We start from the raw sequence: 27,987 nt of genomic DNA on the forward strand, positions 1-27,987 counted from the left end.
CTTCCGAGCTACGACTGCGCTTACTAAGATGTCCAACTTCAGCCAATAAATTGGTCAGACAAATCAATGGGCATAACAATCAAAACCCCTGATCCACCATGCCCAAGGGGGTTTGGATGGCATGAAGGTATTCCTCTGGCCAACCAAGCTCCACTGCAAGGAGCACCCCCATGTACCCCAAAGAGCAGTAGCCAGCGGAAACCCCCCAAATGGGGCATTTCAGGGGCAGGAAGTTGCTGGGCCTCTCCAGAATCGGATGTGCTGGATCCTGAGCTGCCCCTGCTGTGCTCACATGGCAGCAATGGGCTCAACGTGGACCTCTAGGCTGTGCCAATCCGGGAGCTAGCACAGCAAAGGGGCATTTTTGAATGAATGCCTGCATTCAAGCTCCACCATTGCCCGTCCGAGTTGGATTGCAGCCTCCTGCTTAAATTTGAGACCAAAATTTCACCCAGAGCCAGGGAACCCTTTTCAGTCTGAGGGCCACGTTCCCTTTGAGGCATCTTCTGCCGGGGTAGAGGCAAAGTTGTGCAGCTTAGTGGGTGCGCCTCTTACCTTTTGCATGGCTGGAATGTGACCTAAGGTGCAAATCCACAGGTGTCTACATCTGCTCTTACAGTATGGAAGAAAACCCTCTCCAAGACAGAAGTACTGTTTCTGGGAGACAGGGAAAGGGCAATGGGGCCAACACCAGTAAAGGCCCTGTCACTCATGAGCAAGTCTGTGTGCTGTGTCCCTTACACGTGACAGAAGGAAACACATCTTGGGAGGTGTGCTACACTATTGGAAAAGGCTTGGACCCTTCCCAGGGTGCGGCCGTCTTTTTCGAACCACCAAAGGCATCTGGAGTTTTCAGAACTAGAACAGCACCTCTCTTATTCTCTGGGCTTCTGACTAAAACAACAGTCTACAGTACTGCCAAGTTAATTTGTATTTATTTGATGGCTTATGCAATCCCCGTTCTCATAGAATCATAGAGTTGGAAGAGACCACAAGGGGCATCCAGTCCAACCCCCTGCCAAGCAGGAAACACCATCAAAGCATTCTTGACATATGGCTGTCAAGCCTCTGCTTAAAGACCTCCAAAGAAGGAGACTCCACCACACTCCTTGGTAGCAAATTCCACTGTCGAACAGCTCTTACTGTCAGGAAGTTCTTCCTAATGTTTAGGTGGAATCTTCTTTCTTGAAGTTTGAATCCATTGCTCCGTGTCCACTTCTCTGGAGCAGCAGAAAACAATCTTTCTCCCTCCTCCATATGACATCCTTTCATATATTTGAACATGGCTATCATATCACCCCTTAACCTTCTCTTCTCCAGGCTAAACATACCCAGCTCCCTAAGCCATTCCTCATAAGGCATCGTTTCCAGGCCTTTGACCATTTTGGTTGCCCTCTTCTGGACACGTTCCAGCTTGTCAGTATCCTTCTTGAACTGTGGTGCCCAGAACTGGACACAGTACTCCAGGTGAGGTCTGACCAGCGCAGAATACAGTGGTACTATTACTTCCCTAGATCTAGATGCTATACTCCTATTGATGCAGCCCAGAATTGCATTGGCTTTTTTAGCTGCTGCATCACACTGCTGACTCATGTCAAGTCTGTGGTCTACCAAGACTCCTAGATCCTTTTCACATGTACTGCTCTCAAGCCAGGTATCACCAATCCTGTATTTGTGCCTTTCATTTTTTTTTTGCCCAAGTGTAGTACTTTACATTTCTCCTTGTTAAAATTCATCTTGTTTGCTTTGGCCCAGTTTAGTTCTCGTTTAGTTCGCAGCAATTCACAATATTAAAAATGATAAACGTTATAATATGCACTGATATTTGTTGTTGTTGTTGTTGTTGTTGTTTTGCCTAATGCCAGAAGCAATCCAGCTTTTCCCAAAGTCATGGAGGAATTTACCTTCCAGTGTGTTGGAGACTATGCTGAGGGCACTCTCTGCTCGTTTATTCAAGCCTATCTCTTCTGCGCTGAGGTGGTTGTGGTCAGGTTTCTCCTCGTGCTCCTCTGCCGGATCTGACTGCAACAGGGAAACAAGGATGATTTAGTGCAGGGTATCTCACACCTTCTGCCTCCAGGGCCCACATGCGACAGCTGAAAATGACGGAGGCCCACAAACCACTCACAAAATTGGTGGAAACACAGTGTCAGAGCTTGGCAAAATCAATGGTCAATTACTGGGATCGCTTTCTACGGATATCTAATCTATCTCTGGAAATTGCTAAATTCCTTGTCACATGTTTGTCTTGTGGCAAGGAGTTCCATAGCTCAGTTTTTCTCAAGCTAGGCACACACATTTACTTTGGACGTATCATGGCCCGGCACCCCTATTTTGGGACAGAATATGCTCATCCAGAAGCATTTGTCTTTCATATTTTCCCTTCCCACCCAGACATGCCTCTCAAAGTTTTTCTACCCGTCTCCTGTAATCCTTTCACACTCAACGTGCAATTCATTCCCACCCACCCCCAAGCTCCTCAATATTGTTGCTGCTGCTGTTGATAATGATGGTGATGGTGATAAATTGCCCTTCATCACAAGATCTCAGGGAAGTTCACGAGACAAAAACACAAGGTAAAAGCACAAATAAATAGTTAAAACAAAAACAACAATATCCTCCCTCCCACAAACACATTTAAGAGCCTGTAGAACAGGCACCCCCAACCTTTGGCCCTCCAGATGTTTTGGCCTACAACTCCCATGATCCCTAGCTAACAGGACCAGTGGGTCAGGGATGATGGGAATTGTAGTCCAAAACATCTGGAGGGCCAAAGGTTGGGGGTGCCTGCTGTAGAATATCAATCAGCCAAAGGCCAAGTTGAAGAGGAATGTTTTCACCTGGTACCTAAAGATGAAGGTCCCAGGTGAACCGTTTGTGGGAGAGCATCCCACAAATGGGTAGGTAGGTGATGCAGAAAAAGCCCGTTCTTGTGTTGCCCTCCAGGCCTTTCCAGGGAGCTATCAGGAAGGACGGGGAATGCCCTTGTACAAGGACCCTTCAATTCCTCCTGCGCAGGCAACACACCTCGTCTATTGTGGCTGACCGATCCAGCACCAAGCGTGGGATGACCCGGCCGTTGCAGTCTTTTGGCCCATCTTTATCACTAGGCGCCTCTTGATCGGACTCTCCCATCTTTTTTTTCTCCACGATAACGCTCTCTGCGGAGCTGTGATGTTCTTGAAGCTGTGGAGAAACCAGATATCTGGGTGAAGAGCATTGCCATATATATATAATGATTTATTGGAGGTACCCAGCACAGACTGGGCTCAGTTCTGTTGAACTAAGGGTGGAGAGACCCAGGTTCAACTCATTTAGCCAAGACACACAGGGTTGGTTTCCCTCCCTCCTACCTGATAGAGTTACCTGTGAGAACAAAATTGAGGGGTAGGGAGAACCAGTTCTATCTCAGAGAAAAGGTGGAATAAAAATGTAAATAATAAATAAAGATCTATACATATATATATTTACGGTAGATGGTAATGATTTTCCAGCTGAGAGCCACATTAAATAACTGGGTGCCATTTCATGTCTTTGCCTTGGCCAATTCTAACTGATGCATAATCGTCTTTATTATTAAAGTGTTGTAGAACAGGAATATTATTTCTGTACCTTACTAGTGGGGGACAATAACAGTGACCTACATTAAAGCACTCATTGTAATAATAATAATAATAATAATAATAATAATAATAATAATAATACAGTAATTTATTATTTATACCCCACCCATCTGGCTAGGTTTGGGCGGCTCCCAACAGAATATTAAAAATACGATAAAACATCAAACATTAAAAACTTCCCTAGACAGGGCTGCCTTCAGATGTCTTCTAAAGGTCAGGTAGTTGTTTATTTCCTTGACATCTGATGAGAGGGTGTTCCACAGGGCGGGTGCCACTACCGAGAAGGCCCTCTGCCTGGTTCCCTGTTACCTCACTTCTTGCAGGGAGGGAACCGCCAGAAGGCCCTCGGAGCTGGACCTCAGTGTCCGGGCTGAACAATGGGGGTGGAGATGCTCCTTCAGGTCTACTGAGCGGAGGCTGTTTAGGGCTTTAAAGGTCAGCACCAACACTTTGAATTGTGCTCGGAAACGTCCTGGGAGCCAATGTGGGTCTTTCAGGACCGGTGTTGTATGGTCTCGGCAGCCACTCCCAGTCACCAGTCTAGCTGCCACATCCTGGATTGGTTGTATTTCAACATATATGTGAGGTGGCTTGCAATACTATAACCACTATATCAGCTAAGCAATATAACAAACCCTCCAACATTTCTCTGATGAAAATAGGGATTTCCTATTATTATTATTATTATTATTATTATTAGACTATTTATATCCCACCCATCTGTCTAAGTTGCCCCAGCCACTCTGTGTGGCTTCCAACACATATAAAAACATTAAACATAGGATTTGTAGAGGTATTATAGTATATTAAGATTTAGATATATCTGTTAATTAAGAACTGAAATGTTTGTTAGGGAAGTAATAAGAGGTGAAATATGTCAGTCAATGTAAAAATAAGAAGATTTGAAGTATGATATAGAAATTACTAAGGATGATATACAACGAAACGCAGTTGGGAGGGACATGAGGAAGTCAACAATGTCAGAACATATGAAATGATAAATATGGTTTGCTTTTTGTATTTTTGTGTTTTATGTGATTCTTTGTATTTTTGTGTTTTATATGTGTTTTCAGTTTTATAAAACCAATAAATATATTTTTAAAAAATTAAACATAAAAAACCTTTCCCTATACAGGGCTGCCTTCAGGTGGCTTGTGGGTCGGATAACTCCATACCCTCCAATATTTCTCTAATGGAAATAGGGACGTCCTAAGGAAAAGAGAGACATTCCAGGATCAAATCAGAAACTGGGATGGCTTCTCTAAATAAGGGACTGTCCCTGGAAAATAGAGGCACTTGGAGGGTCTGCCTAATCATAGCTGAATGGGATCTGTTAATGCAGTACAGTGGTGCCTCACTAGACGAAATTAATTCGTTCCACGGGTCAATTCGTGTAATGAATTTTTCGTCTAGCGAGTCCCAGTTTCCCATAGGAATGCATTGAAACTTAGGCTCTGCGGGACTGGCGGCGGCATGCAACGGGGCTTCGGAGAAGGTCTCCGAAGCCCCGTCCGATGCCGGCTGTGTGCGAGGCGGCTGGGGGGGAAGCTCTCTTCTCCCACCCACCGCCTTGCCTGACTCCCCCGACATGGAGCGCAGCTTCGAGACCTCCGAAGTTGCACTCCATGCCAGCTGTGCGCGGCGAGAGGCGGCGGCGGGGGAAGCTTCTCCTGCCGCCGCCTCCCACCTGCCTTCTCCAGTGTGGGGTGCAGCTTCGGAAGCCTCTGAAACTGCACCCCATGCCGGCTTTGCGCTGCGGTGCAGTGGCTTCAAGGGGAAGACAGGCAGGGGCAGCCGCCGCACCGCAGCATTTCAGCTTCCCCCCCCCCCCGGCAAATGAAGATTAGCTGTCAGCTTCCCGCGCTGACAGCTGATCTTCCTTTGCCGCCTTCTATGGCCGCGCTTCGTAAGACGAAGCGGCGGTCATAGAAAATTTTGTCGTCTTATGAATGCCTCGCGCAACGCGAAACTCTTTCGTCTAGCGAGTTTTTCGTTGTGCGAGGCATTCGTAAAGCAAGGCACCACTGTAAGTAGAATTTGCTTGTTTGTGCAGAAAAGACTTAAAGTATAAATATTCTGGCAGGCTATTTCCCTCCCCCCCCCTCTATTTTTATTCTGCTTTTATGGAGGGGGAACTGAAGGCCTTATCCCTGGCCACAGAAAACCCACATCTATTTGTCAGGAAAGACAGTGACCTGGAAAAGGATGGGTGGTGGTGCTTAGGACCTTGTTTGAAGATTCTTTTTGTGTGGTTCGCATAGAGATGAGGGATCAATTCAAATCAGTTTGCATCCAAAGGCAAAACCTATCTACATAATTGGCACATTCCAAAACAATACATGAACTTAAACCCAGGCAGCAATCAATACTAGCACTTGTTTGAATTTTGCATTGCAGTTCTCCAGCAAAAAAATGCACCCACTGGGTGAAACTGCAGAGAAATGGGTGCATGTTCAAAGAAATTTGCACTAAAATGCTGGTGCGTTCTCATGAGGACTTTTTTATTTTAAAAATCACAAATAGAGGTAGAAATGTGATGAAATCAGAAATAGTGGAAAATAAGAAACGGAGAGAAACCAAAAGTGACCATTTGCTTATCCCCAGATCCGCATTGTTTTCCTGTCATTGTTTAATTCCCTCATTTTATTTCACAAAGTTACACCTTTCTATCAAAAAAGGGGACAGACCCCGTAGGTAATGAAATCAGCCCAGAGTCCTGTTAAGACTTGAACTATATATGGCGTTCGTCTCAAGCCAAGTCCCCCTCCCGAGAAGATATTCGCTGTCTGGAAATAGAAAATCCACTTCCGAATGTTTAGATTAGAAGCACAAGGCTACAATACACGACACCATTCTACACACACATATGGACAACTGCATATTTGCACAACCCATTTGTATGGGTGGCTCGGGGTCAAGTGGGCGGAAGCAGCTGGCAGGGCAGAAGCCTGTTACAAACTCTGAGATGCCTGAGATGCCATCCCTTGTAGATGCTTTTTAAAAAAACAAAAAACAGACGAGGACATTCAAGGCCAGAAGAGCAGCTAGCGCAGGACACAGGGATCAAAAAAGGGCAAATGGATGTGATATGGCTGGAGGTGAGAGTGAAATTTGATTCAGTTTGCATTTAAAGGCAAACCTACAAACTTTGCTCTTTCCGATACAATAAGCAAACTGAAACATCCTTCGAAACTTGCATTCCCCTAAGTGCTCATCCAACTGACTTTCCCCCTGCACATTCTAGACAAAGGGCTGTCCCTGATTTTAAGGTTCCATGTTCAAGTGGGAGGGGGGGGGTTGCCTCGAGCTTTCCCCGTGAAAACCTGCTCTTTAAAGCTGAATCGGAGCAAACATCAGTTTGGGGTTTGATGTTTGCTCTGATTTAGCTTTAAAGAGCAGGTTTTCAACGGGGAAAGCTCTGAAGGTAAAGGGGGGGTGCTTGGCCACAGAGATGTAAATTGTAGACTGTGCCTGGAAAAAGAGGAGGAAAGACAAGTGTAGATAAGCCCTGAATCAGAACAAACAGCAATTTTATGCAGACTGCCATTGCTCCGATTCAGCAGTAAAGAGCGGGTTTTCACAGGGAAATTGCCAGGGGAAAACACAAACAAAATCACCTCACAGAAATGAATATACTGTACTAGTTTAATCTGCACAAAAGTGCATATATTCATGAAGATAACATGCAGAATGTGCCTATTAGGCAATATTGCAAGTGAAAATGTTATAGTAAGAGAATTCACATTAGAATGCCAATGAATTTTCATGAGGGCCTTTAAAAAAATAATATCACAAATTGATATGGAAATGTAGAGAACTGAACTTTGGAGAAATGGAAAGTGGAAAAATGAGAAACGGAAACCAAAATATTTGTCCACTGAAGCTGTCAGGTATTGGTCATCAAATGTGATATAATAGAGGAATAAGCACTCGTTGATATATGTGGCATTGTGCAGTATGTAAAAGGGAGGGGTATAAAAAACAATGTGGAAGGAAAGGTGGGGAATCAAATCATAAGAGAAGTGTATAACGAATTTGAAACTAATTGGTTAAAGTTATGGAAAACTATTAAAAATTTTTAACACACACACAAAAAGGCATGCACCATCTTTTTGATGGGCTGCCACAAGAGAATCCTTGCTGGCCCTGAGTAGAAGCAGGCACACAATAATTTCACCATGGGTTGATGTGGCTGGCATTCATCAGGGGCCGAAGGAGAAGCTCACATATGAGAAGCGCATAGCAGGCAGGTCAGGCTGAAGGCAAATTACAGCCGTACCTTGGTTCTCGAACGTCTTAGTACTCAGACATTTTGGCTCCTGAACGCTGCAAATCCGGAAGTGAGTGTTCCAGTTTGCGAACGTTTTTCGGAAGCCAAACGCCCGACACAGTTTCCATGGCTTCCAATTGAGTGCAGGAAGCTCCTGCAGCCCAACAGAAGCCGCGCCTTGGTTTTCAAACTGTTTCAGGAGTCAACCGGACCCCTGGAACAGATTAAGTATACCACTGTATACTTTTTTTCTGAGAGTTGAGGGTGCTCCGAAAGAGAGACCGCTGCCTGTTTGCATGGGCTGATTCCATTTTAACCCTTAAAAAAAGGTTTTATAAGATTATGTTTCGAAGAATGTATTAGTCTAAGATGAGAGCCTTGCTGCACAGGGGCGCCGACGTGCCCCCCACATTGAGTGGGGTGCGGTCACATGATGGGTCACATGATGCCGCCTGGGAAGCATGGAGGGCAATCCTCATGCTTGCTCGCCCCAACCACCCTCCAACTCCTGGGCTCCCGGGCAGAGGCTGGGAATAAAAAAAGGCAAAGATCTCCCTCGCTCCTCCCAGCCCACTGCCCGGCTCCTGGGCTTCCGGGCTGCTGGGTGGAGGCTAGGGCTGGGGCATTTAGAAGGCACCCGGCAGAAGGGGGGCGGCCCCCTCAATATGAGGGGGTTCAGCCTGCCCCCAAATATTGGGGGGGCCTGGAGGCCCTTGCACCCCATATACCCGGCACCCCTGCTGCTGCACTATGCTGTACTTAAGATATGCCTTTGCCGCTGGAGATCTGCAACGCCGCAAATGCACCAGCAGAAGTCCATGCCAGTGCTGTGGGCAGGGGAACCGAAACAGGGCAGAGACAAGGGCACAACTAGGAGGAGTAGCCATATGCCATATAGTATACCCCCACCAGACCCCAATCGCCCACCCCCGCAAGTTGGCGTGACATTATGCCCAATTTAGAGGGATTCAATGGGGTGCAGAAAAGCCACTGCTTCCCCATCTTCTGCTGCTGTGCCCACTCTGCCACCATGAAGCATACAATACCAAGGGACTCCAATCAAACCACACCACCGGCAGTGTAAAAAAATCCCTGGCATTATGTGCTTTTTTAGGGTGCAGTTTTCTCCCCTCGGCTTTTCCACTCCAAGCGCTTCATTTGTTCAGGACTGATGGGAAGAAGGAGACTTTCTATATCTGTTCAGTTTTAAGCAGCTCCAGGAAGCGAGAGGCGAGCCTTGCTGACGGCAAGATATATTTATGCTGTCAGTAAACAAGGAGGCAAAGGGGCTGCGTCACAGCTCAGGAATGGACTGGCAAACTGCTGGCTCATAGCATCCTGCTGCAGGCTCCCCGGCAGTGGCACTCGAACTTCTGTTACTCCACCCTGTGCTGACGACTTGGAAGGATGTACAACTAAAATGGTTAAAGGACAAGCAAGCGAACCAAGCCCCCTCTGCAAATAGAATCGTCTCCCGGTGCTTCGTTTTCTTTTAACCAAGCAAGTCAACCAAACAAAGAAACCGACAAAAGAAACCAAATCCATTCAGACATGATACTCTCCACTGTCTCTGAGAATCGCCCATGCCTGCTTAATACTAGCTGGAAAAAGTTGGAGGCAAATAAAACAACTGCCAATTCAATTCGTAGCAGCAGGCAGGCAGAGGGTTTTATCCAACTTGCACAGGTGCCCTGAAATTATCCCTCCAAAGGACCTTTTTAACTTGGCCTTTGACACCTGAGATGTATATTTCCAGGAACCTGCCCACCCCCCGCCCTGCTGGGCAATGCTTTACAGGCCGGTGCAACCTCGCGGTTTGGCCTCCTCTGCCCCCTTAACATTGGGGCGGGGGCTGCGGAGCCCCCTGATAAGGAATATGGAGGGGGCTGACAACACCTACGCCCCCTGAGACAAACAGAATAAAACACAGACCAAATTGAAGTGCAGATGAGTCCATTCTCTTGTACAAAAAGAAATCAACCCTATTAAAGTTGCCCTGTGTTGTAAAAATTTAGGGTGCACTCTACGACAGACACAACAACCAGAACAATCCTGAGGCCATTTTGACTCTCCCAAAATGACCTCAAAATATTCTTCTGCAGTAGGAGGAAATCCAGTTAATAAAACTGCCTGGAACAGGGCCGGCTCTAAGGCAAGGCTGGGGGGCACAGGGTGCCAGGGGGCGCCGTGTGGCTGCAGCAGCTGTGCTGCGCACTGCACCCGCCAAATAGCCGCGGTGGGAAACGTGGCCGGGGGGCGGGGCGCCGGAGCGATCTTTGCACCACGGCACCCGGGCGCCCGATATGCATAAGACGGCCCTGGCCTGGAATCTCTAGGGGGCTTATTCCCCCCCCCACCGCAACTCCAGTCTTGCAAGTTCCTGTAAAGCTGAGCAAACTGTCAACAGGTGTAAGTTTGTAAATAAGAGATTCAGGTAACTGAAATATTTACCATCTCAATAGAATGATCTGGCTACCATTATCAGGTACCTTGGCAGGCAGGAGAGAAGCAACATTCTCGAATTTCTGTTGGAGACCACCACCTTCCATAATACTTTTTGGGTGTTCCTTGGCTAAGGGGTGGGCAGTTTCAAAAGACTTTAAAGGGGCTTGCACACTTTTGTTCTGGGTCTCTCTTACCTCCTTGCAAGGAGGGGGAGGGAACTCTTGTTCCAACAGAAAAAGAAAGATCTGCCTTGCTTTCTCTGGATCCTGTTTCCATCCATTCATCTCTGACCAATAATGGACAGGGGTCAGCAAACCTTTTCAGCAGGGGGTCGGTCCACTGTCCCTCAGACCTTGCGGGGGGGCCAGACTATATTTTGGGGGGGTGAACGAATTCCTATGCCCCACAAATAACCCAGAGATGCATTTTAAATAAAAGCACACATTCCACTCCTATTAAAACATGCTGATTCCCGGACAGTCTGCGGGCCAGATTTAGAAGGCGACTGGACCGGATCCGGCCCCCGGGCCTTAAGTTGCCTACCCATGATGTTGTCCCTTGGGGAGCTGGGCAGCAAAAGCCAGAAAAACATGAATGGTACGCTTTGAACTTGAAACTAAAGCTAATGAAGAATAAACCGAAACAGGGCATTGTCCTGGATTCCTAAAAAATGGATTGCTACTGGAATTTGTCTTATTATTCTCAACTTAAAACTTTCTAAAAATTAATCTGCTACCTGGCCAGAGCTCTTGGAATCTTTTCATTTGAGTAAAGGAGTACCATCAAAAAGCCACCAACCAGCCTTTGTTGCTCTTCCTGGTGCTTTTTCAGCTGCTCCACCATCTGCTGGAACTCTGCCTCTTTCTCCTGCTCCTCCAGCATCGTTGCATCATTCTGCTCGGCATAAGCCATCGCTACCACAGCCAGGATCAGGTTGATGAGGTAGAAGGATCCCAAGAATATGACCAGAACGAAAAAGATCATGTACGTTTTCCCAGCCGCTCGCAAGGTCTATGGGGAAAAAGAAGAGCGCGCTGTCACCCTTTCTACCGAAGGATCCCTCACCTCTAACTTCAGATACAGGCTTTTGCTCTCTGTGCATGCTCAAGGGCACCTCTGCGTGTTGCTACTTCTCACGTTTCCTTAGCATTTGAAAATATACCTAATTCTGGGACTGGAGACTAAAGTGGATGAGGCTGTCACTGGATCTCTTGCCTGCTTACATTTCTGTAAAAAGCAACTCAAGAGTCAGGTCAGGGCCATGGTGTTTGTGGTGTGATGGATTTAACCAGTAATAATAATAATAATAATAATAAGTGTACAATAATTTATTATTTATACTCCGCCCATCTGGCTGCGTTTCCCCAGCCACTCTGGGCGGCTCTCAACAGAATATTAAAAACATGATAAAACATCAAACATTAAAAACTTCCCTAAACAGGGCTGCCTTCAGATGTCTTCTAAAAGTCAGGAAGTTGTTTATTTCCTTGACATCTGATGGGAGGGTGTTCCACAGGGTGGGCGCCACTGCTGAGAAGGCTCTCTGCCTGGTTCCCTGTAACCTCACTTCTCGCAGGGAGGGAACCACCAGAAGGCCCTCGGAGCTGGACCTCAGTGTTCGGGCTAAACGATGGGGGTGGAGACACTCCTTTTACTGCCCAGGTAATTTTAGGCTCTAGGTGCAATGGATTTGTAGGAATCTCCTCTTTAGAGGTAATATACTTGTTTTGAAATGTGGCAAGAGTGTCCTGCTGCGATTGGAGATGTGGCCGCTTATCTCTGGTTTGGACATGATGCTAAGTGAGGAAACATGGTTTGTTTCCTCCCAGTTCATGCTAGCAGCAAAGCAGACACAATTTGCCCATGCCTGGTAAACCATGGCTTAGTATTACACCCAATACTTACATGTGAACACCAAGGAACTCCTAATGAGCTTCCATGGAACTACAAAGCTCTCTGGAATATAGAATCATAGAACTTTAAAGTTGGAAGAGACCCCGAGGGTCCAATCCCCCTGCAATGCAGGAATCTCAACTAGATCATACATGCGGCCTCAAAGTCCCGGGTTTTCTTGGAACGACAACATAAGTATGGCCTACCAGTTGAAAGAGGTTCTCCCAGTAGTCTTGAGTCATGAGACGGAATAGGGAGAGGAAGGCCCAGCTGAAGGTGTCATAGCTTGTGTAGCCGTAGTTTGGGTTCCGGCCAGCTTTCATGCAGAGATACCCTTCTGGGCATTGCCTACAAGAGGGAGGAAAGGATATCAGCATGACATCATGCAAGGAGAGATCATAAGAGCAGCATCAAGTCCCTACTAAATCCATGCAGAAGCCAGGCATGAAATAACCACATTCCACACACACACCCCTTCCTCAGTATAGGGTTGCCAGCTTTGAGAACTGCATAGCAGTCCGTCATCCAACACTTTCCTCCAGCAGAGAGTTACAGTAACCAGCTACCAGGTAATGATGGGCTTCTGCTCTTGTCAGGTCTATTGACTCTTGGAATTAGAACAGGGCTAGACATAGAACAGGAGACCTAAAAGGTAAAGGACCCATGGATGGTTAAGTCCAGTCAAAGGCGACTATGGGGTTGCGGCACTCATCTCGCTTTCAGGCAAAGGGAGACAGCGTTTGTCCGCAGACAGCTTTCCGGGGTCATGTGGCCAGCAGGACTAAACCGCTTCTGGTGCAAGGGAACACCATGACGGAAACCAGAGCACACGGAAACGCCGTTTACCTTCCCGCCACAGTGGTACCTATTTATCTACTTGCACTGGCACACTTTCGAACTGCTAGGCTGGCAGGAGCTGGGACAGAGCGACGGGAGCTCACCCCGTAACGGGGATTTGAACTGCCGACTTTCTGATCAGCAAGCCCAAGAGGCTCAGTGGTTTAGGGGGAGGTGGGACCTTTAGTCTCAGCAACTGGTTTCATGCTGTAAGACCTACAGGGAGTGAGCTGCTGTGTTCATTAGGCGTGACACTCAGCCGAGCCTGTAAAGATCGTGTTTTTTGCTCATCCAGAGTTCACTACAACTTTGAACTGTGTTGATTTATCAACCGGCCGGCTCCGTGACAGCTGGCCGATGTGGTACCCTCTAGATGTTCCAGGATTCTAAATCAGTCCCAAACAGCGTGTCCAATTGTCTCAAGGAGATCAAAAACCTCTTGAGGGTGCCATGTTTGAGAGACTCCGCCCTCCACCTCACCATTCTTTAAATCAGCAGTTTTCACACTGATTTAAAATGGTCGAGTCACTAGAAGACAGATCCCCTCCCCACCCCCACTCCAAAGAGGGACCCGCGGTCGGGAAAGATCTCACTCACCCTGCGTCGGAGCTGTTCCCACAGAGCAGGGCATCAAGTGCACCCTCAAGGAAATAAAAGTTTTCTTCACGAGAAAGAAAAGGGAGGTGTGAGAATAAAGTTCGTACTGTAACACAACTGCAGGCTTAAAGCAATGATTGAAGAGTCAAACTAGATATGACACAGGAAACCTGCAATCAGGATCTCAACCAGAGAAGCTTAAAAGCAGATGGGGTGGGGTGGGGCTTGCCAAACTGGATCAGGCCCATGGTGCGTTGGAAGGGGTCATGAACGTCATCTATAGTCCAACCCCCTGCAATGCAGGAATCTGCAATGCAGGGCCTTCTTGGTAGTGGCACCCGCCCTGTGGAACACCCAAACTTTTAGAAGACATCTGAAGGCAGCCCTGTTTAGGGAAGCTTTTAATGTTAATAGACTATTGTATTTTAATATTTTGTTGGAAGCTGCCCAGAGTGGCTGGGGAAACCCAGCCAGGTAGGTGGGGTATAAATAATAAATTATTACGGTATTATTATTATTATTAATACAGTGGTACCTCTACTTACGAATTTAATGCGTTCCGAACACACATTTGTAAGTCGAAAAAAATTGTAAGTCGAATCCCATCGGAATGCATTGGGAGAAAAAAATTGTAAGTAGAAGCAACCCTATCTAAAAATTCGTAAGTAGAAAAAAATCCTATCTAAACCGCATCCAAGATGGCGGACGGAGCTCCATTCGTAAGTAGAAACATTCGTAAGTAGAGTTATTCGTTAGTAGAGGTACCAGTGTAATAATTTCCCCCAATGTGGGGTTCGAACCCACGACCCTGAGATTAAGAGTAGGGGCGAGTCTTTTTTGAGGCCATTTTTAACTTTATGGCAATGAATGTCACAAGTTAGCGATGTGTTAGATGAAGCATCTCCTTTGTATGTCATGCACCGAAGTTTCATTGGAAGACCCATGAGTCCTGGATGAATGAATCGATTTATTATGGTCACAGACCAGAAACATGGACATATACAACGATAGAGAACATGTAAATATAGATAGGTTGAAATTAAACTCTGTAAGCTGGGGCACGGTAAATAATACAGATATAAAATAATTAAAATATGTAGGTTAAGTATGTACCGGTACAGAGAGGTTCCCCCCCCCCAAAAAAATCAGCTTTGATAACACTAGGACCTGTGAGTTTTAACCTGTGAGTCTTAGTGCTATGAAAGTTGGTGGCGGTGGGGAAATCTCTCTGTCCAATCGTGGAGCGATTTCCCTTGAACTAGCTTACCAGCAGAAATAGAATCAGCACGTTTCGAGCTGAGTCTTAACTGAGGGTTGCTGCCATTATATGCATGTAATGTATTTTAAAAGATACTGTTCACGCGGGTTTTTAAAAGTGTTATCAAGTGATGAGACATGCATTCATGTTTGACCCACTCCTGAGAACTAGGCTTTGAACACAGAAGGTTCGGAGTTCAAGTTCTGGCATCTGAAGAGGATCTCAGGTAACAGGAAAAGGAAATATTTATTTCTGTCTGAGAGAAGATCAGGCAACACAGAGTTACATGGATAAATGGCCGGACTTGGTGTAAAGGCTCGCCCAGACTTTCTTTTTGTACTACGTATCTAAGCCACAGGCCCTGGCTTTAAAGCTCTATGTCCAAGTGGGCTTTTTAAAAAATCCTGGTGCTTTCCTCAAGAAAGCCCACATTTTGCCGCTGAATCGAAGCAAACAGCAATTGGGTTTTCTGTGGATTGCTGTTTCCTTCGATTAAGCAGTAAAATGTGTGTTTTCCTGGGGAAATCAGTAGGACCGAAAAACAACAACAACCAAAACACACACACACTCTCTGATACAGAGCTTTAAAGTACTGACCTGTGCCTGGAAAGTGCAAAAGCATGTCTGGATGAGCCCCAAGATAGCTTATTTTATTATTATTATTTTATTTCTTAGATTTGCATACGTCCTTATGCCCATAGATCTCGGGGCGGTTCACAACATAAAATCACAATTTAAAAAACACAAAATACGTAATAGATTCTAGCACGCAGGACGACGACACCTAAAATATATAATTTAGTATCTGAATGATTGGTATTAGTAATTGTATTATAATTTGGCATTGTTACAATGAGGCTATTAAAAAGATAAAGGTAAAGGGACCCCTGACCATTAGGTCCAGTCGTGACCGACTCTGGGGTTGCGCGCTCATCTCGCATTATTGGCCGAGGGAGCCGGCGTACAGCTTCCAGGTCATGTGGCCAGCATGACAAAGCCGCTTCTGGCAAACCAGAGCAGCACATGGAAATGCCGTTTACCTTCCCGCTGTAGCGGTTCCTATTTATCTACTTGCACTTTGATGTGCTTTCGAACTGCTAGGTTGGCAGGAGCTGGGACCAAGCAACGGGAGCTCACCCCGCCACAGGGATTCGAACCACTGACCTTCTGATCAGCAAGCCCTAGGCTCAGTGGTTTAACCACAGCACCACCTGGGTCCCCAATGAGGCTATTATTGGACTGTAATTGAAAACTAATAAAATTATTATCAGCAAAATATGTAATAAAAATTAAAAGACTGCCTACGAATCCCCCCTTCGTGCGCAAGGAACTATTAAGGAAAGGCTTTCGTGATATAAGATTGTAAGAGGCAACGAAAGGCTTTGACCGTGGAGTCTTACGACCAATAAATTTATGTACAATACAATACAAATACCTTTGCTGGCATTACAAGTTAAGACATTTCAAATCACTGGGATAAGTTTAAAAGGGACAGAGGTGAGGCTGTCGAGGGTCACAAGGCACTCGATTCTTCTGCTTCACCCTAGAGCGATGATTAAATAAGAACCCTTTCGGGTAAAATGGAGATTAAAAAGGAAGCCACTTAGGCAGTAGCGTCCTTGGCCCTATCCGCTAGGAGGAACCTCATTTGGCTTCCTCTCGGAGCCGTGGGCTATAGGTCCAACATCTTGCTCAGCATCTGTTTGCGGAATCTGCTGTGCAAAAAGGTAAAGGTAAAGGGACCCCTGACCATTAGGTCCAGTCGTGACCGACTCTGCGGTTGCGGCGCTCATCTCGCATTATTGGCCGAGGGAGCTGGCATACAGCTTCCGGGTCATGTGGCCAGCATGACAAAGCCGCTTCTGGCAAACCAGAGGAGCGCACGGAAACGCCGTTTACCTTCCCACTGTAGCGGTACCTATTTATCTACTTGCACTTTGATGTGCTTTCGAACTGCTAGGTTGGCAGGAGCTGGGACCGAGCAACGGGAGCTCACCCCGTCGCGGGGATTCGAACCGCCGACCTTCTGATCCGCAAGCCCCTAGGCTCTGTGGTTTAACCCACAGCGCCACCCGCGTCCCGCTGTGAAAAGGGCAGTCCAAAAGAATATGGACCAGTGAATCTGGCACTCCCTGACTGCAGGCACACAGGCGGGCTTGATAAGGAATTTGCGAGTATCTACCTGTGGTCACTGCAGAGGGGAAAGCATTTAGCCAAGTGAAAAAGCAGCCCTTACCTTCATTGTGAATGTACTCATCCCAGTCAAAGGTCTCATTGCTATACAGGGTGCCGTTGTCGTACAGGGTGCTGTTGTCATACAGGGCATCATTGTCGTACAGAGTGGTGTTGCCCATGAAATCGCCATCCAGTGTGTCGTTGGTGAACGGCGGCCACCGCACACACTTTTGCCGCAGGTTCCCCATGAAAAGCTGAAGGCCGATGAGGGCGAAGACGGCCAAGCAGAATACTGTGAGGATCATGACATCGGAGAGCTTCTTCACGGACTGGATCAACGCACCCACAATAGTTTTCAGCCCTAGTTGCGTGGGGGGAGGGAAACAGCATTACTTACGGGCAACAAACTGAGCTTAGTGGCTTTATTTAAAAATAAAAAACCAAACTCCTTCTATTATTTCTATATTTATCTCTCTATATATTTGATTTTATATATTTAAATTTACAATCATATCGCAACACATCCAAAGTTACAAGATTCTCCCGAATTTCTGGACTTCCCACCTTCCCCTCCATGGTTTCTGTTATTAAACCTTTTCTACTGCATTTTTTAAAAATAATCCTGATTATTTATAAATCCATTCGATCCATAATAAAAGCTCATACCAATGACAAACTTAGTTGGTCTCTAAGGTGCTACTGGAAGGAATTATTATTATTATTATTATTATTATTATTATTATTATTATTTATTTTTTGTTTTGACTACATCAGACCAACACGGCTACCTACCTGTAACTAATTCTATCCATTGTTCTCATTACATTAGAAGCGTTATTGCAGTCCTGCTAATGTTTTCAGCTGCTTTCAGTGTTCTTTAAGGTAAATTGTAAATTCCCCTCATTCCTTATTAAAGTTGTGGTCTCCCTGAGCTTTCCAGTCAGTTTTGCCATTTTAGCATAGTCCAATAGCTTCATTCTTCTCTGGTAAGGGACCAACATTTATTTTATTTTATTTGTTTTATTTATATACCACCCTGTACCCGGAGGATTCAGAGCTGTATAAAGGTAAACGTAAAGGAACCCTGGACAGTTAAGTCGAGTCAGAGGTGACTATGGGGTTGCGGTGCTCATCTCGCTTTCAGGCCAAGGGAGCCGGCGTTTGTCCACAGACACCTTTCCTGGTCATGTGGCCAGCATGACTAAACTGCTTCTGGCACAACAGAACACTGTGACGGAAACCAGAGCGCACGGAAACGCCATTTACCTTCCCACCGCAGCAGTACCTATTTATCTACTTGCACTTGCGTGCTTTTGAACTGCTAGGTTGGCAGGAGCTGGGCCAGAGCAACGGCAGCTCGCCCCGCCGTGGGGATTCAAACCACCAACCTTCCGATCGGCAAGCCCAAGAGGCTCAGTGGTTTAGACCACAGCGCCACCCACGTCCCAAAGTATATAAAGTACAGAAGCAACTGTAAGTGTTACCCTTGACAATAGCTAACTATATGCCATGTGCTGGGAAGCAACCTTAAAATCCTGTACTTTAATAGTTTTAAGCTGGTTTTCCTGCAATATAATTTAAAGTCAATTGGTTTGCAGAGATAGGAAAAGCAGCCACTTTTACCCGTTTCCCCCCGCATTGTAAAAAGCAACAAATGCACTGGAGGAGCTTTCGTCTGATAGTGTACACTGCATCTTCAAAAACAAGGATCTTAACATTTCCACCTTTGCTGCAATTACCTCTTTCCCTGAAGAAGATCAAGGGTGTGCTTTGGTAATGTGTTCTACAGGGCATGTTAAAAATTTTTTGGGGGGGTAACAGGCAACTCTTGGGCATAAAGCAAATGAAGAGCTTCCAGACCCATACAAGTTGCGTCCAACAAATGCTCCCCACTGGAAGCTGATGCATATGAAATCTCTGATGCATATGAAAAAATGAAATCTACCTGAAGGTCTTCGCCTCCATCAATGCCACCCTCCCCATTACCCACCTGGAATGACTGTGATGGTTTTAAGCGCCCGGAGAACCCGGAATGTCCGTAGAGCAGAGATGTTGCCCAAGTCTACGAACTCTGTGACATAGCTGGAAAAGAGAGGGCAAGCGAGCTGTTCATTGAAAGGCAACATATAAAAGTATAGAAACAAGGTCTATCTGTGGGATGGAACACTGGGGCAGACAAGTCACAACAGTTCCTAGAGTGTCCACTAAGATGAACTCACCTGGAGGGACACCTGACTAAATTCAGCTTCCTGTTCCTCTAGATATGCAGATGAGATGGATTAGCTGGCAGACAAAAGCCCCTAGCCAGCAGCCATTCTCTCTCTTAGCCTTCTCTCCTTCAACGGGAACACATCTCCAGAGAATCTCCAGTTAGGATGGTTCTCCCTCTTGGCCTGCTGCCAAGAGAGAGACCAGATGGAGCCTCACTTTACTAAGTAGACTCCAGATGTACATATTTGTAACTTTTCTACGTAAACCTGCCTTTCTGAGATTATGCTGTTAACTCAGGGTGTCATGTGAGTAAACTCTATCTTATTTTAATACTATTGTGTCGTGTATTTCTTTTAAGAGGGACAAAGGGGACTTGCCAGGAAGTATAACATTGAAGTATAATATTGTTGCAGAGGTTCTAACAAACCTAACGCTCACGCTTTACTGCGCACAAAAGGGGAATGTCACTCTGCTGATATTGGAAGCTTGCTAACACAAGCTTGGATAGGATCTATCTAATAATATATCCTAATCCACATCCCTAACATTCCCACACTATCAACAGGCAAAAAGAGGGAAACAACTCCTCCAGGGATGGAACTATGTAGGAGACACAGCTCTGAAGTCAGCTGTGACGGCAGCAAATCTCCGAGTTAAAACCAGGATCTGCGAACAGCATTTGACCCATATCAAGGGCACCAGAGCTCAGCTGAGGGAGACAGTGCCTGAGGAGATAAGACTGTGGGATCAGAGTCAGCATGCAAGTGAGGGCTGAGCACCTTTGCTGTTAAAAACGGACCCTTTGCCCCTTTCATTGGGACAGAGCCTGGGTTTAATTAGATGGAGCTGCTGTTACAATGTCCAGTGTGGACTTGTGTCAGGTCAGGATGCTGAAAAGATAGGAAAAGGCAAAGCAAAACGTATGCTCAGTCATTTACTTTGATAGAAAGTGTATGGAAACTTTAAAATCCTGCACAATTCTTCCTCGGGAGAGGAGGAATGCTAAATATCGCTTTGCAATCTTGCTTCTCACATGGCGCAACATTCAGGGTAACATTTACAGAATAAGTTTCCTTTGGGGTGGAAAGCACTGGTAAGAATCTTTTTATTTACAGGTTGACCAAGCATGATAGGAGAACGGCAGGAAACACACAAGCTGTTCACAACAACAGCAATAAAGCCTCCTTATATTTCGGAGGCTCGCAAGTTGTCAGGGGGTGATGAGTCCACCAGAACCGTGTGTCTCAAGTCTCCTTGGCAATATTTAGTAAAGGAAACATTTGCTATCATGCCAGTACACTTTCTGTGTCTCCAGCACTGCAACCAGGAGCCAATAAATTAGAGCAGGGTGTTATAAGAATTATTAGGTCTCAAATATAAAATAAATGTTGATTATAAACACACATACATAAGTATATAAACCACATGTCTGAAATAGTACAGGAGAGCAATCCTGAAGCCATCTTGACTTCTAATGACTCTAAATATTTCCTCTGCAGAAGGAAGTATCTTGGACAAACCTTTCTCAGGAGTTATTTTCACTTACAAATGCTACAAATCCTAGAATCCTAGAGTTGGAAGAGACGACAAGGGCCATCCAGTCCAACCCCCTGCCGAGCAGGAAACACCATCAAAGCATTCTTGACATATGCCTGTCAAGCCTCTGCTTAAAGACCTCCAAAGAAGGAGACTCCACCACACTCCTTGGCAGCAAATTCCACTGCCGAACAGCTCTTACTGTCAGGAAGTTCTTTCTAATGTTTAGGTGGAATCTTCTTTCTTGTAGTTTGAATCCATTGCTCTGTGTCCACTTCTCTGGAGCAGCAGAAAACAACCTTTCTCCCTCCTCTATATAGCATCCTTTTATATATTTGATTATGCCTATCATACCACCCCTTAACCTTCTCTTCTCCAGGCTAAACATACCCAGCTCCCTAAGCCGTTCCTCATAAGGCATCGTTTCCAGGCCTTTGCCCATTTTGGTTGCCCTCTTCTGGACACATTTCAGCTTGTCAGTATCCTTCTTGAACTGTGATGCCCAGAACTGGACACAGTATTCCAGGTGAGGTCTAACCAGAGTGGTACTATTACTTCCCTTGATCTAGATGCTAGACTCCTATTGATGCAGCCCAGAATTGCATTGGCTTTTTTAGCTGCTGCATCACACTGCTGACTCATGTCAAGTCCTGTTTTAAGGGTATATTTTGTGTATAAATGAGGAATGCCTGTGACCTGGATTCAAGAACGAAGGTATTTACCATTTCAAAAGGTAAGGTAAAGGTAAAGGTAAAGGTAAAGGACCTCTGGATGGTAAAGTCCAGTCAAACGTGACTCTGGGGTTGCGGCAATCATCTCGCTTCAAGGCCGAGCGAGCTGGCATTTGTCCACAGACAGTTTCCGGGTCATGTGGCCTGCATGGCTAAACCACTTCTGGCACAAAGGGACACCGTGATGGAAACCAGAGTGCACAGAAACGGCGTTTACTTTTCTGCCACAGTAGTACCTATTTATCTCCTTGCACTGGCGTGCTTTCGAACTGCTAGGTTGGCGGGAGCTGGGACAGAGCAAAGGGAGCTCACCCCATCGTGGGGATCGGGAAGCCCAAGAGGGTCAGTGGCTTAGACTACAGCGCCACCCACTGGCCAGGTAATGCAATCAGTGAGCATTATAAAGTATCTTGTCAGACAGGAGACAAACAACACTCTCAAATTTCTGTTGTAGACCGCCTCTTTCTGTGCGGCACATGTATGACGCTTTTCAGGTGGTCTTTGGCTAAGGGGTTGGGCAGTTTCAAAAGTCATTAAAGTAGAGTTGCCATGCTTCATAAAGCAAAAGTGTGGACACAAAAGTTGTTGACACTTCCAATTATGGTATTCTGGGTATGTCCAGGAGACGGTAGCTAACTGGAAATATGGTCTCAGTACATGCATGAGGATTTCCACCCCACACCCACATGCTGACGCCCTTGTTTCCCCCAGCTGGTTTACCACATTGCTCCTGCTAAATGCAACATACGCCATAACGATGACACTGAAATCCAGCCAGTTCCATGGGTCTCTCAGGAATGTAAAGCTGTCGATGCAGAATCCCCGGGCCAATATCTTGATCATAGACTCAAAGGTGTAGATGCCAGTGAAAGTGTACCTGTGAACAGGGAAGGGTTACGGAGGAAAAGGGGAGCAGAATTAATAGCAAAAAAAATATGTGCAAGGTTTATTACTGATTTTATTTTATGTATTTTTAAAAAATACATATCAAGATTAAATATCCTGCAGCCTGTCCTCCTAAAAAGCCTCTCGATCCAAGAGCATAAAAATAGGGCATTTTGTAAACAATTTGCAGCAGAAGAATACAGGGATACCTTTTGCAAGCAACTCTTAAGTTAGAAGGTAGAATTTGCTGGACTTGTACTTCCCAAATTCAAATTCACTCCAGCGCCAGAGATCTTTCTTAGAACCTCGGACCCTTTTAAAAATTGGATGTACTCAAGAAAATGAACCCAAGGACCTTTGACACTCAGGCTGTAGGATCAGTTGCTAAAGGGAAGGATTCGGGTTAATGGACCTATGCAGGGAGAGTTGAAAATAAATGGTGGAAGAGATGGGTGTATTCCCTCCCCCCCCCAAAAAAAACGAAAGCACACTCACTGCCTGTATTCACAGATACTACGAAGCCAAAATAATTTGCATGGCTTTGAAGAGTGAAACAACCCCACAACCTGCCTTATAATCTTCTCCTCATGTCAGCCAGGTTACAAGAATACTGCTTCTCAGGGAGTTTGAGTCACCCGCCTGATGTTTTTGAAACATTGTAGTAACTGCCAAGTTTTCGGATCGCTCAAGTTTCCTCATCTGGCCCCCAGCTTCGCTTTTGGATTAAGAATGCCTGCAAGCTGCTCCTCTGGTTCCATTTCCCCCTCCCACAGCCCAGCCTATAGCGACCAGGCAGAAAACTGGTAAGAGAAAGGTAGGGGGGGGGGAAGAGAAAGAAAATTAACACTTACTCCACATCCTTGGCCCACGGTGGAGGGTCACTCATGGTCATGAAGACACAGTTGGCTAAGATGGTGATCATGATAAACATGCTGAATAATTTGAAATAAGGTCAAGGAAATCTACCAAGCACTCTGCTGAAATTCCCAAGACAAAGCTGTTTGTCTCCACCCCCATCATTCTGCCCGGACACTAAGACGGATAATATGTTGTGTATGTTTTTCCTTATTATGTAAAATCAATAAAAATTTATTTAAAAAAAAGAGAGAGAGAACAAGGGAAGTGTTCATGGTGAGTTGCGGCACCTCGGCACCTCTTTCTCTAGAAAAATAGCACTGGGAAATAGTATAAGGGTGTTTCTTTTCCTCATGTACTACAAGAAAGCACAGGAGTGCCTGGCGTGCTCTGGTCCATGGGGTCACGAAGAGTCGGACACGACTAAACGACTAAACAACAACTACTACTACTACAAGAAAGCAAGGACACTAAATGACACTTTTGTGAAATACTCAGCTGGCCTCTGCCGCTGCAGCTGCCCCCCGTCTGGTCCTACAGTAATGACATCAGCAAAACCCCACAGCTTCCTCCCAAGTGAAGCCATGCCATGCGTGTTCTCAGCGAGTGCAAAGGATATGAATGTATAAGCACTTGGATGGCACCTCTCCGGACAATATTGAAAGGATCCAACATATAGAGAGCAGGGGTGGCACTGAACCGGAAAATGGACTTTCCTTTGTTGAGGAGGATGTATGTCTGAGGAAGGGAGAAACAGACATTGCTATTAACCTCAAGTCATGGCAAGTTCTCTTTCAAAACGACGACTTAGCCTGCAAACATGTGCTATCTAGGTATGTTGTAACCCAAATGAGGACTCGCGGCTTCCCGAGCATAATGTGGTGTTTGGAAGCGTCTATGAGACGGGTGGCGCTGTGGTCTAAACCAGAGAGCTAGGGCTTGCCGATCAGAAGGTCGGCGGTTTGAATCCCTGCGACGGGGTGAGCTCCCGTTGCTCAGTCCCAGCTCCTGCCAACCTGGCAGTTTGAAAGCATGCCAGTTCAAGTAGATAAATAGGTACCGCTCTGGCGGGAAGGTAAACAACATTTCTGTTTCACCAGAAGTGGCTTAGTCATGCTGGCCACATGATCCAGAAGCTGTCTGCAGACAAACGCCGGCTCCCTTGGCCTATAGAGCGAGATGAGTGCCGCAACCCCAGAGTCGTCCGCGACTGGACCTAACGGTCAGGGGTACCTTTACCTTTTATGAGATTATTGCCAGCCGGACACATAACAGAATATGCATATTGTATTCTGTATTGTATTTCTGCAGTGAAATGTTATAAAAGCATATTTATTTCAATAGTGATATGAATTGTTTATGTGGTGTTTACTTTACGAAACCTGGAGTGTTTTTGCACATAGCATGCTTATAATCTTTTAGCTACAACAATGCATACAAGATGCGAGAACTGTCCATAATTTTAGCAGAACTGGGGAGAGAACTTGACTTTTGTGTGGGATAAGCACAGCATAGATGCTTCTGACTGAGCCCCAGGGTCCTTAGTTTGAGCATCACTACTTGAGTAAACAGTGAATGCTTACCTGTTCTCAGACTGCCTTGCCTCTTTCTCAGCTCAATTGCCTGCTTATCTCCAGGCTTCCAGACCTTATAAATTATTATTATTATTATTATTATTATTATTATTATTATTATTATTATTATATCTATAGCACCCTTCATCCAAGGATCACATTCTAATTTCTGATTTCACAGAATATTTCCTAAGGTACAATCTTTGTTTTCCTCAACACTAGTAAACTGGTGCGTAAGAGGATGGGTGAGCCAATATGGACATTTCAAGGGCAATAATTAACCGATGAATAAAAAAATAAAATCATAGCATTTATGATGTGCTCCTGTATACGAGCATTCAGCCTGAGCCATTCCCAAGTCAACTTCACACCCCAAGCAACCCAGGACAGCCTCAAAGGTCTATTGCAGGCATCCCCAAACTTCGGCCCTCCAGATGTTTTGGACTACAATTCCCATCATCCCTGGCTACTGGTGCTGTTAGCTAGGGATCATGGGAGTTGTAGGCCAAAACATCTGGAGGGCCGCAGTTTGGGGATGCCTGGTCTATTGGTACAATGCTAGCTCACATTTATTTATTTGTATTTCCTGAAATATTATAAGCGGTGTTTGAGTTATTCACTTTCCCAATTCCTACCCAACTCTTCCTGCTTACTTTCTGATCTTTGTAGAATGGGTCCAAGTCTTCTAGAGGCACCCCAATGAGCTCTGGGGGAGGGTCCCCATAAATCATTGGGAGACTTCTCCCTTGCTCCAGGTCACTGCGGGGTTTGGCCTCCTTTTCCTCATCGTGAATCTCCTCATGCTTAGGCTTCAACTTCTCGGCTTCTCGCTCCGCGATCCGTTTCTCTATCTCCTGGAGGGACTCGCGGGTGAATGGGCGCAGGCACTCTGGACCAGGGATGTATGGCGGCGGGGCTGCCATCTTTGCATTCTGCTCCTGGGCCTATTCTGCCTGGTGCCACAGGGCAGTGGTGCGGAGGCTGGAAAGACAAGAAGGAAGGGGAAATTTTCATTTTGCACCAGACTGTACTCCACTACAAGCTCATTCATAGGAACGCAGGTGGCGGGCGCTGTGGTCTAAACCGCTGAGCCTCTTGGGCTTGCCAATCGGAAGGTCAGCGGTTCGAATCCCCGTGATGGGGTGAGCTCCCGTTGCTCTGTCCCAGCTCCTGCCAACCTAGCAGTTCGAAAGCACGCCAGTGCAAGCGGAAAAATAGCGGTAGGTACTGCTGCGGCCAGAAGGTAAACAGTGTTTCCGTGCACTCTGGGTTCCCTCACAGTATCCCGTTGCGCCAGAAGCGGTTTAGCCACATGACCCGGAAGCTGTCTGTGGACAAACGCCAGCTCCCTTGGCCTGAAAGCGAGATGAGCGCCACAACCCCAGAGTCGCCTTCCACTGGACTTAAGCATCCAGGGGTCCTTTACCTCTACCTTACAAGCTCATTCATACAATGACTGGATGCATTCAGACAACCACAGACCCTACAAGTGTCCCTATTTTCCAGGGACAGTCCTGGATTTACAGAAGCCACCTTGGTTTCGGTTTTAATCCTGGAATGTCCCACTTTTCCTTAGGACGTCCCTATTTCCATCGGATAAATGTTGAAGGGTGCGGAGTTATGCGGCCCCCAAGCCAAGGAGATAAGTAACTCTACAAACTTTAGAAAATACCTGAAGGCAGCCCTGTATAGGGAAGCTTTGTTAATGTTTCATTGTGTTTTTATATGTGTTGGAAGTTGGCCAGAGTGGCTGGGGAAACACGGTCAGATGGGTGGCATGTAAATAATAAAATGATGATGATGATGATGATGATGGAAGAGGACGCCCCTATTTTCATTGGAGAAATGTTGATGGGGAAGGTACGCTGCTATGGTGGCGGCAGTTCCCAGTGGGATCCTGACTCCAATACACAGCCAGGCAGCCTTTGGGCAGCCTCCTGCACTTGGCAGTTTCTCCAGCTGCTGTGGACCATCAGAGAAAGCGTCAGGTTTCAGCAACAAGATGACTCAGGCCATTCCTCCCAAGGAGGAAGAAGAAGAAGAAGAAGAAGAAGAAGAAGAAGAAGAAGAAGAAGAAGAAGAAGAAGAAGAAGAAGAAGAAGAAGAAGAAGAAGAAGAAGAAGAAGAAGAAGAGGAGGAGGCAGGAGGAGGAAGACGCATGTGAGATGGAAACAGGGCTGCAGCTCACCACCATCAGGGCTGCTCCAGGGCAGCTGGGAAACGGCATTTTAAGCTCCCACAATGCTCCAGGGCACTGGGGCGATTAAAATGGAAGCACTCAGGCCCAGCTGCTCCATGTGGAGGGCCTTGGGCACTCAGCCTGCTGGGGCACTGGAGCCTGGCAGTTGTCCTGCGATGCCAGGTGCAGATTCCAGGCCGGCCGCTGTGCCACTTGTCAGCCGCACTGGACCCCTATGTAGGCCTCTGCCCCCATTCTAGCAGCCAGCCCTTCCTCATTTAAGTCCACAAAAAAAAAAAAACCATCTTGGCTTGGGGATAAGCATAGCTGTCAACTTTCGGATTTGAAAATAAGGGATCAGCAGCAGCCTCACCTGTCCCGGGGACAGTCTACGGCAGGGGTCAGCAAACTTTTTCAGCAGGGGGCCGGTCCACTGTCCCTCAGACCTTATGGGGGGCCGGACTATATTTTGAAAAAAAATATGAACGAATTCCTATGCCCTACAAATAACCCAGAGGTGCATTTTAAATAAAAGGGCACATTCTACTCATGTAAAAACACCAGGCAGACCCCACAAATAACCCAGAGGTGCATTTTAAATAAAAGGACACATTCTACTCATGTAAAAACATGCTGATTCCTGGACCGTCCGCGGGCCGGATTTAGAAGGCGATTGGGCCGCATCCGGCCCCCAGGCCTTAGTTTGGGGACCCTGGTCTACGGCATATCTAACAATCCAGGATAGAAGCGGGAAACGGCGCTGGAATATGGGAATTTCCAGCAAAAAAGGGGGAGGCTGACAGCTGTGGCTTGGAATAAGGGAGTTTCCCGCAAAAAAGGGGAGGGTTGACAGCTATTTGGATAAGTGGAGGTCATTGCAGAGAAAATAAATGCAGCAATATGTCAGAGGAGATCTGT

The 27,987-nt window shown here is 46.2% G+C and overlaps 1 protein-coding gene across 1 annotated transcript in view; it reads right to left on the reverse strand.

The window, feature by feature from the left end:
* The window catches only part of SCN4A (sodium voltage-gated channel alpha subunit 4), a 93,597-nt gene that overhangs the window by 47,437 nt on the left and 18,173 nt on the right, over window positions 1–27,987 (reverse strand). Inside the window, exons 2-12 of the mRNA XM_060282321.1 lie at window positions 25,544–25,871; window positions 23,934–24,054; window positions 23,313–23,400; window positions 22,325–22,453; window positions 19,089–19,180; window positions 17,160–17,459; window positions 13,666–13,729; window positions 12,438–12,579; window positions 11,137–11,349; window positions 3,028–3,186; window positions 1,905–2,022 (exon numbers count right to left, since the gene is read on the reverse strand). Of these exons, the coding sequence (XP_060138304.1) occupies window positions 1,905–2,022; window positions 3,028–3,186; window positions 11,137–11,349; window positions 12,438–12,579; window positions 13,666–13,729; window positions 17,160–17,459; window positions 19,089–19,180; window positions 22,325–22,453; window positions 23,313–23,400; window positions 23,934–24,054; window positions 25,544–25,813 (1,696 nt within the window). The 5' untranslated portion in view covers window positions 25,814–25,871. The remainder of the gene's footprint in view (window positions 1–1,904; window positions 2,023–3,027; window positions 3,187–11,136; window positions 11,350–12,437; window positions 12,580–13,665; window positions 13,730–17,159; window positions 17,460–19,088; window positions 19,181–22,324; window positions 22,454–23,312; window positions 23,401–23,933; window positions 24,055–25,543; window positions 25,872–27,987) is intronic.

This window comes from Zootoca vivipara, chromosome 13, assembly GCF_963506605.1.
Source record: "Zootoca vivipara chromosome 13, rZooViv1.1, whole genome shotgun sequence".
NCBI classification, from domain to species: domain Eukaryota; kingdom Metazoa; phylum Chordata; class Lepidosauria; order Squamata; family Lacertidae; genus Zootoca; species Zootoca vivipara.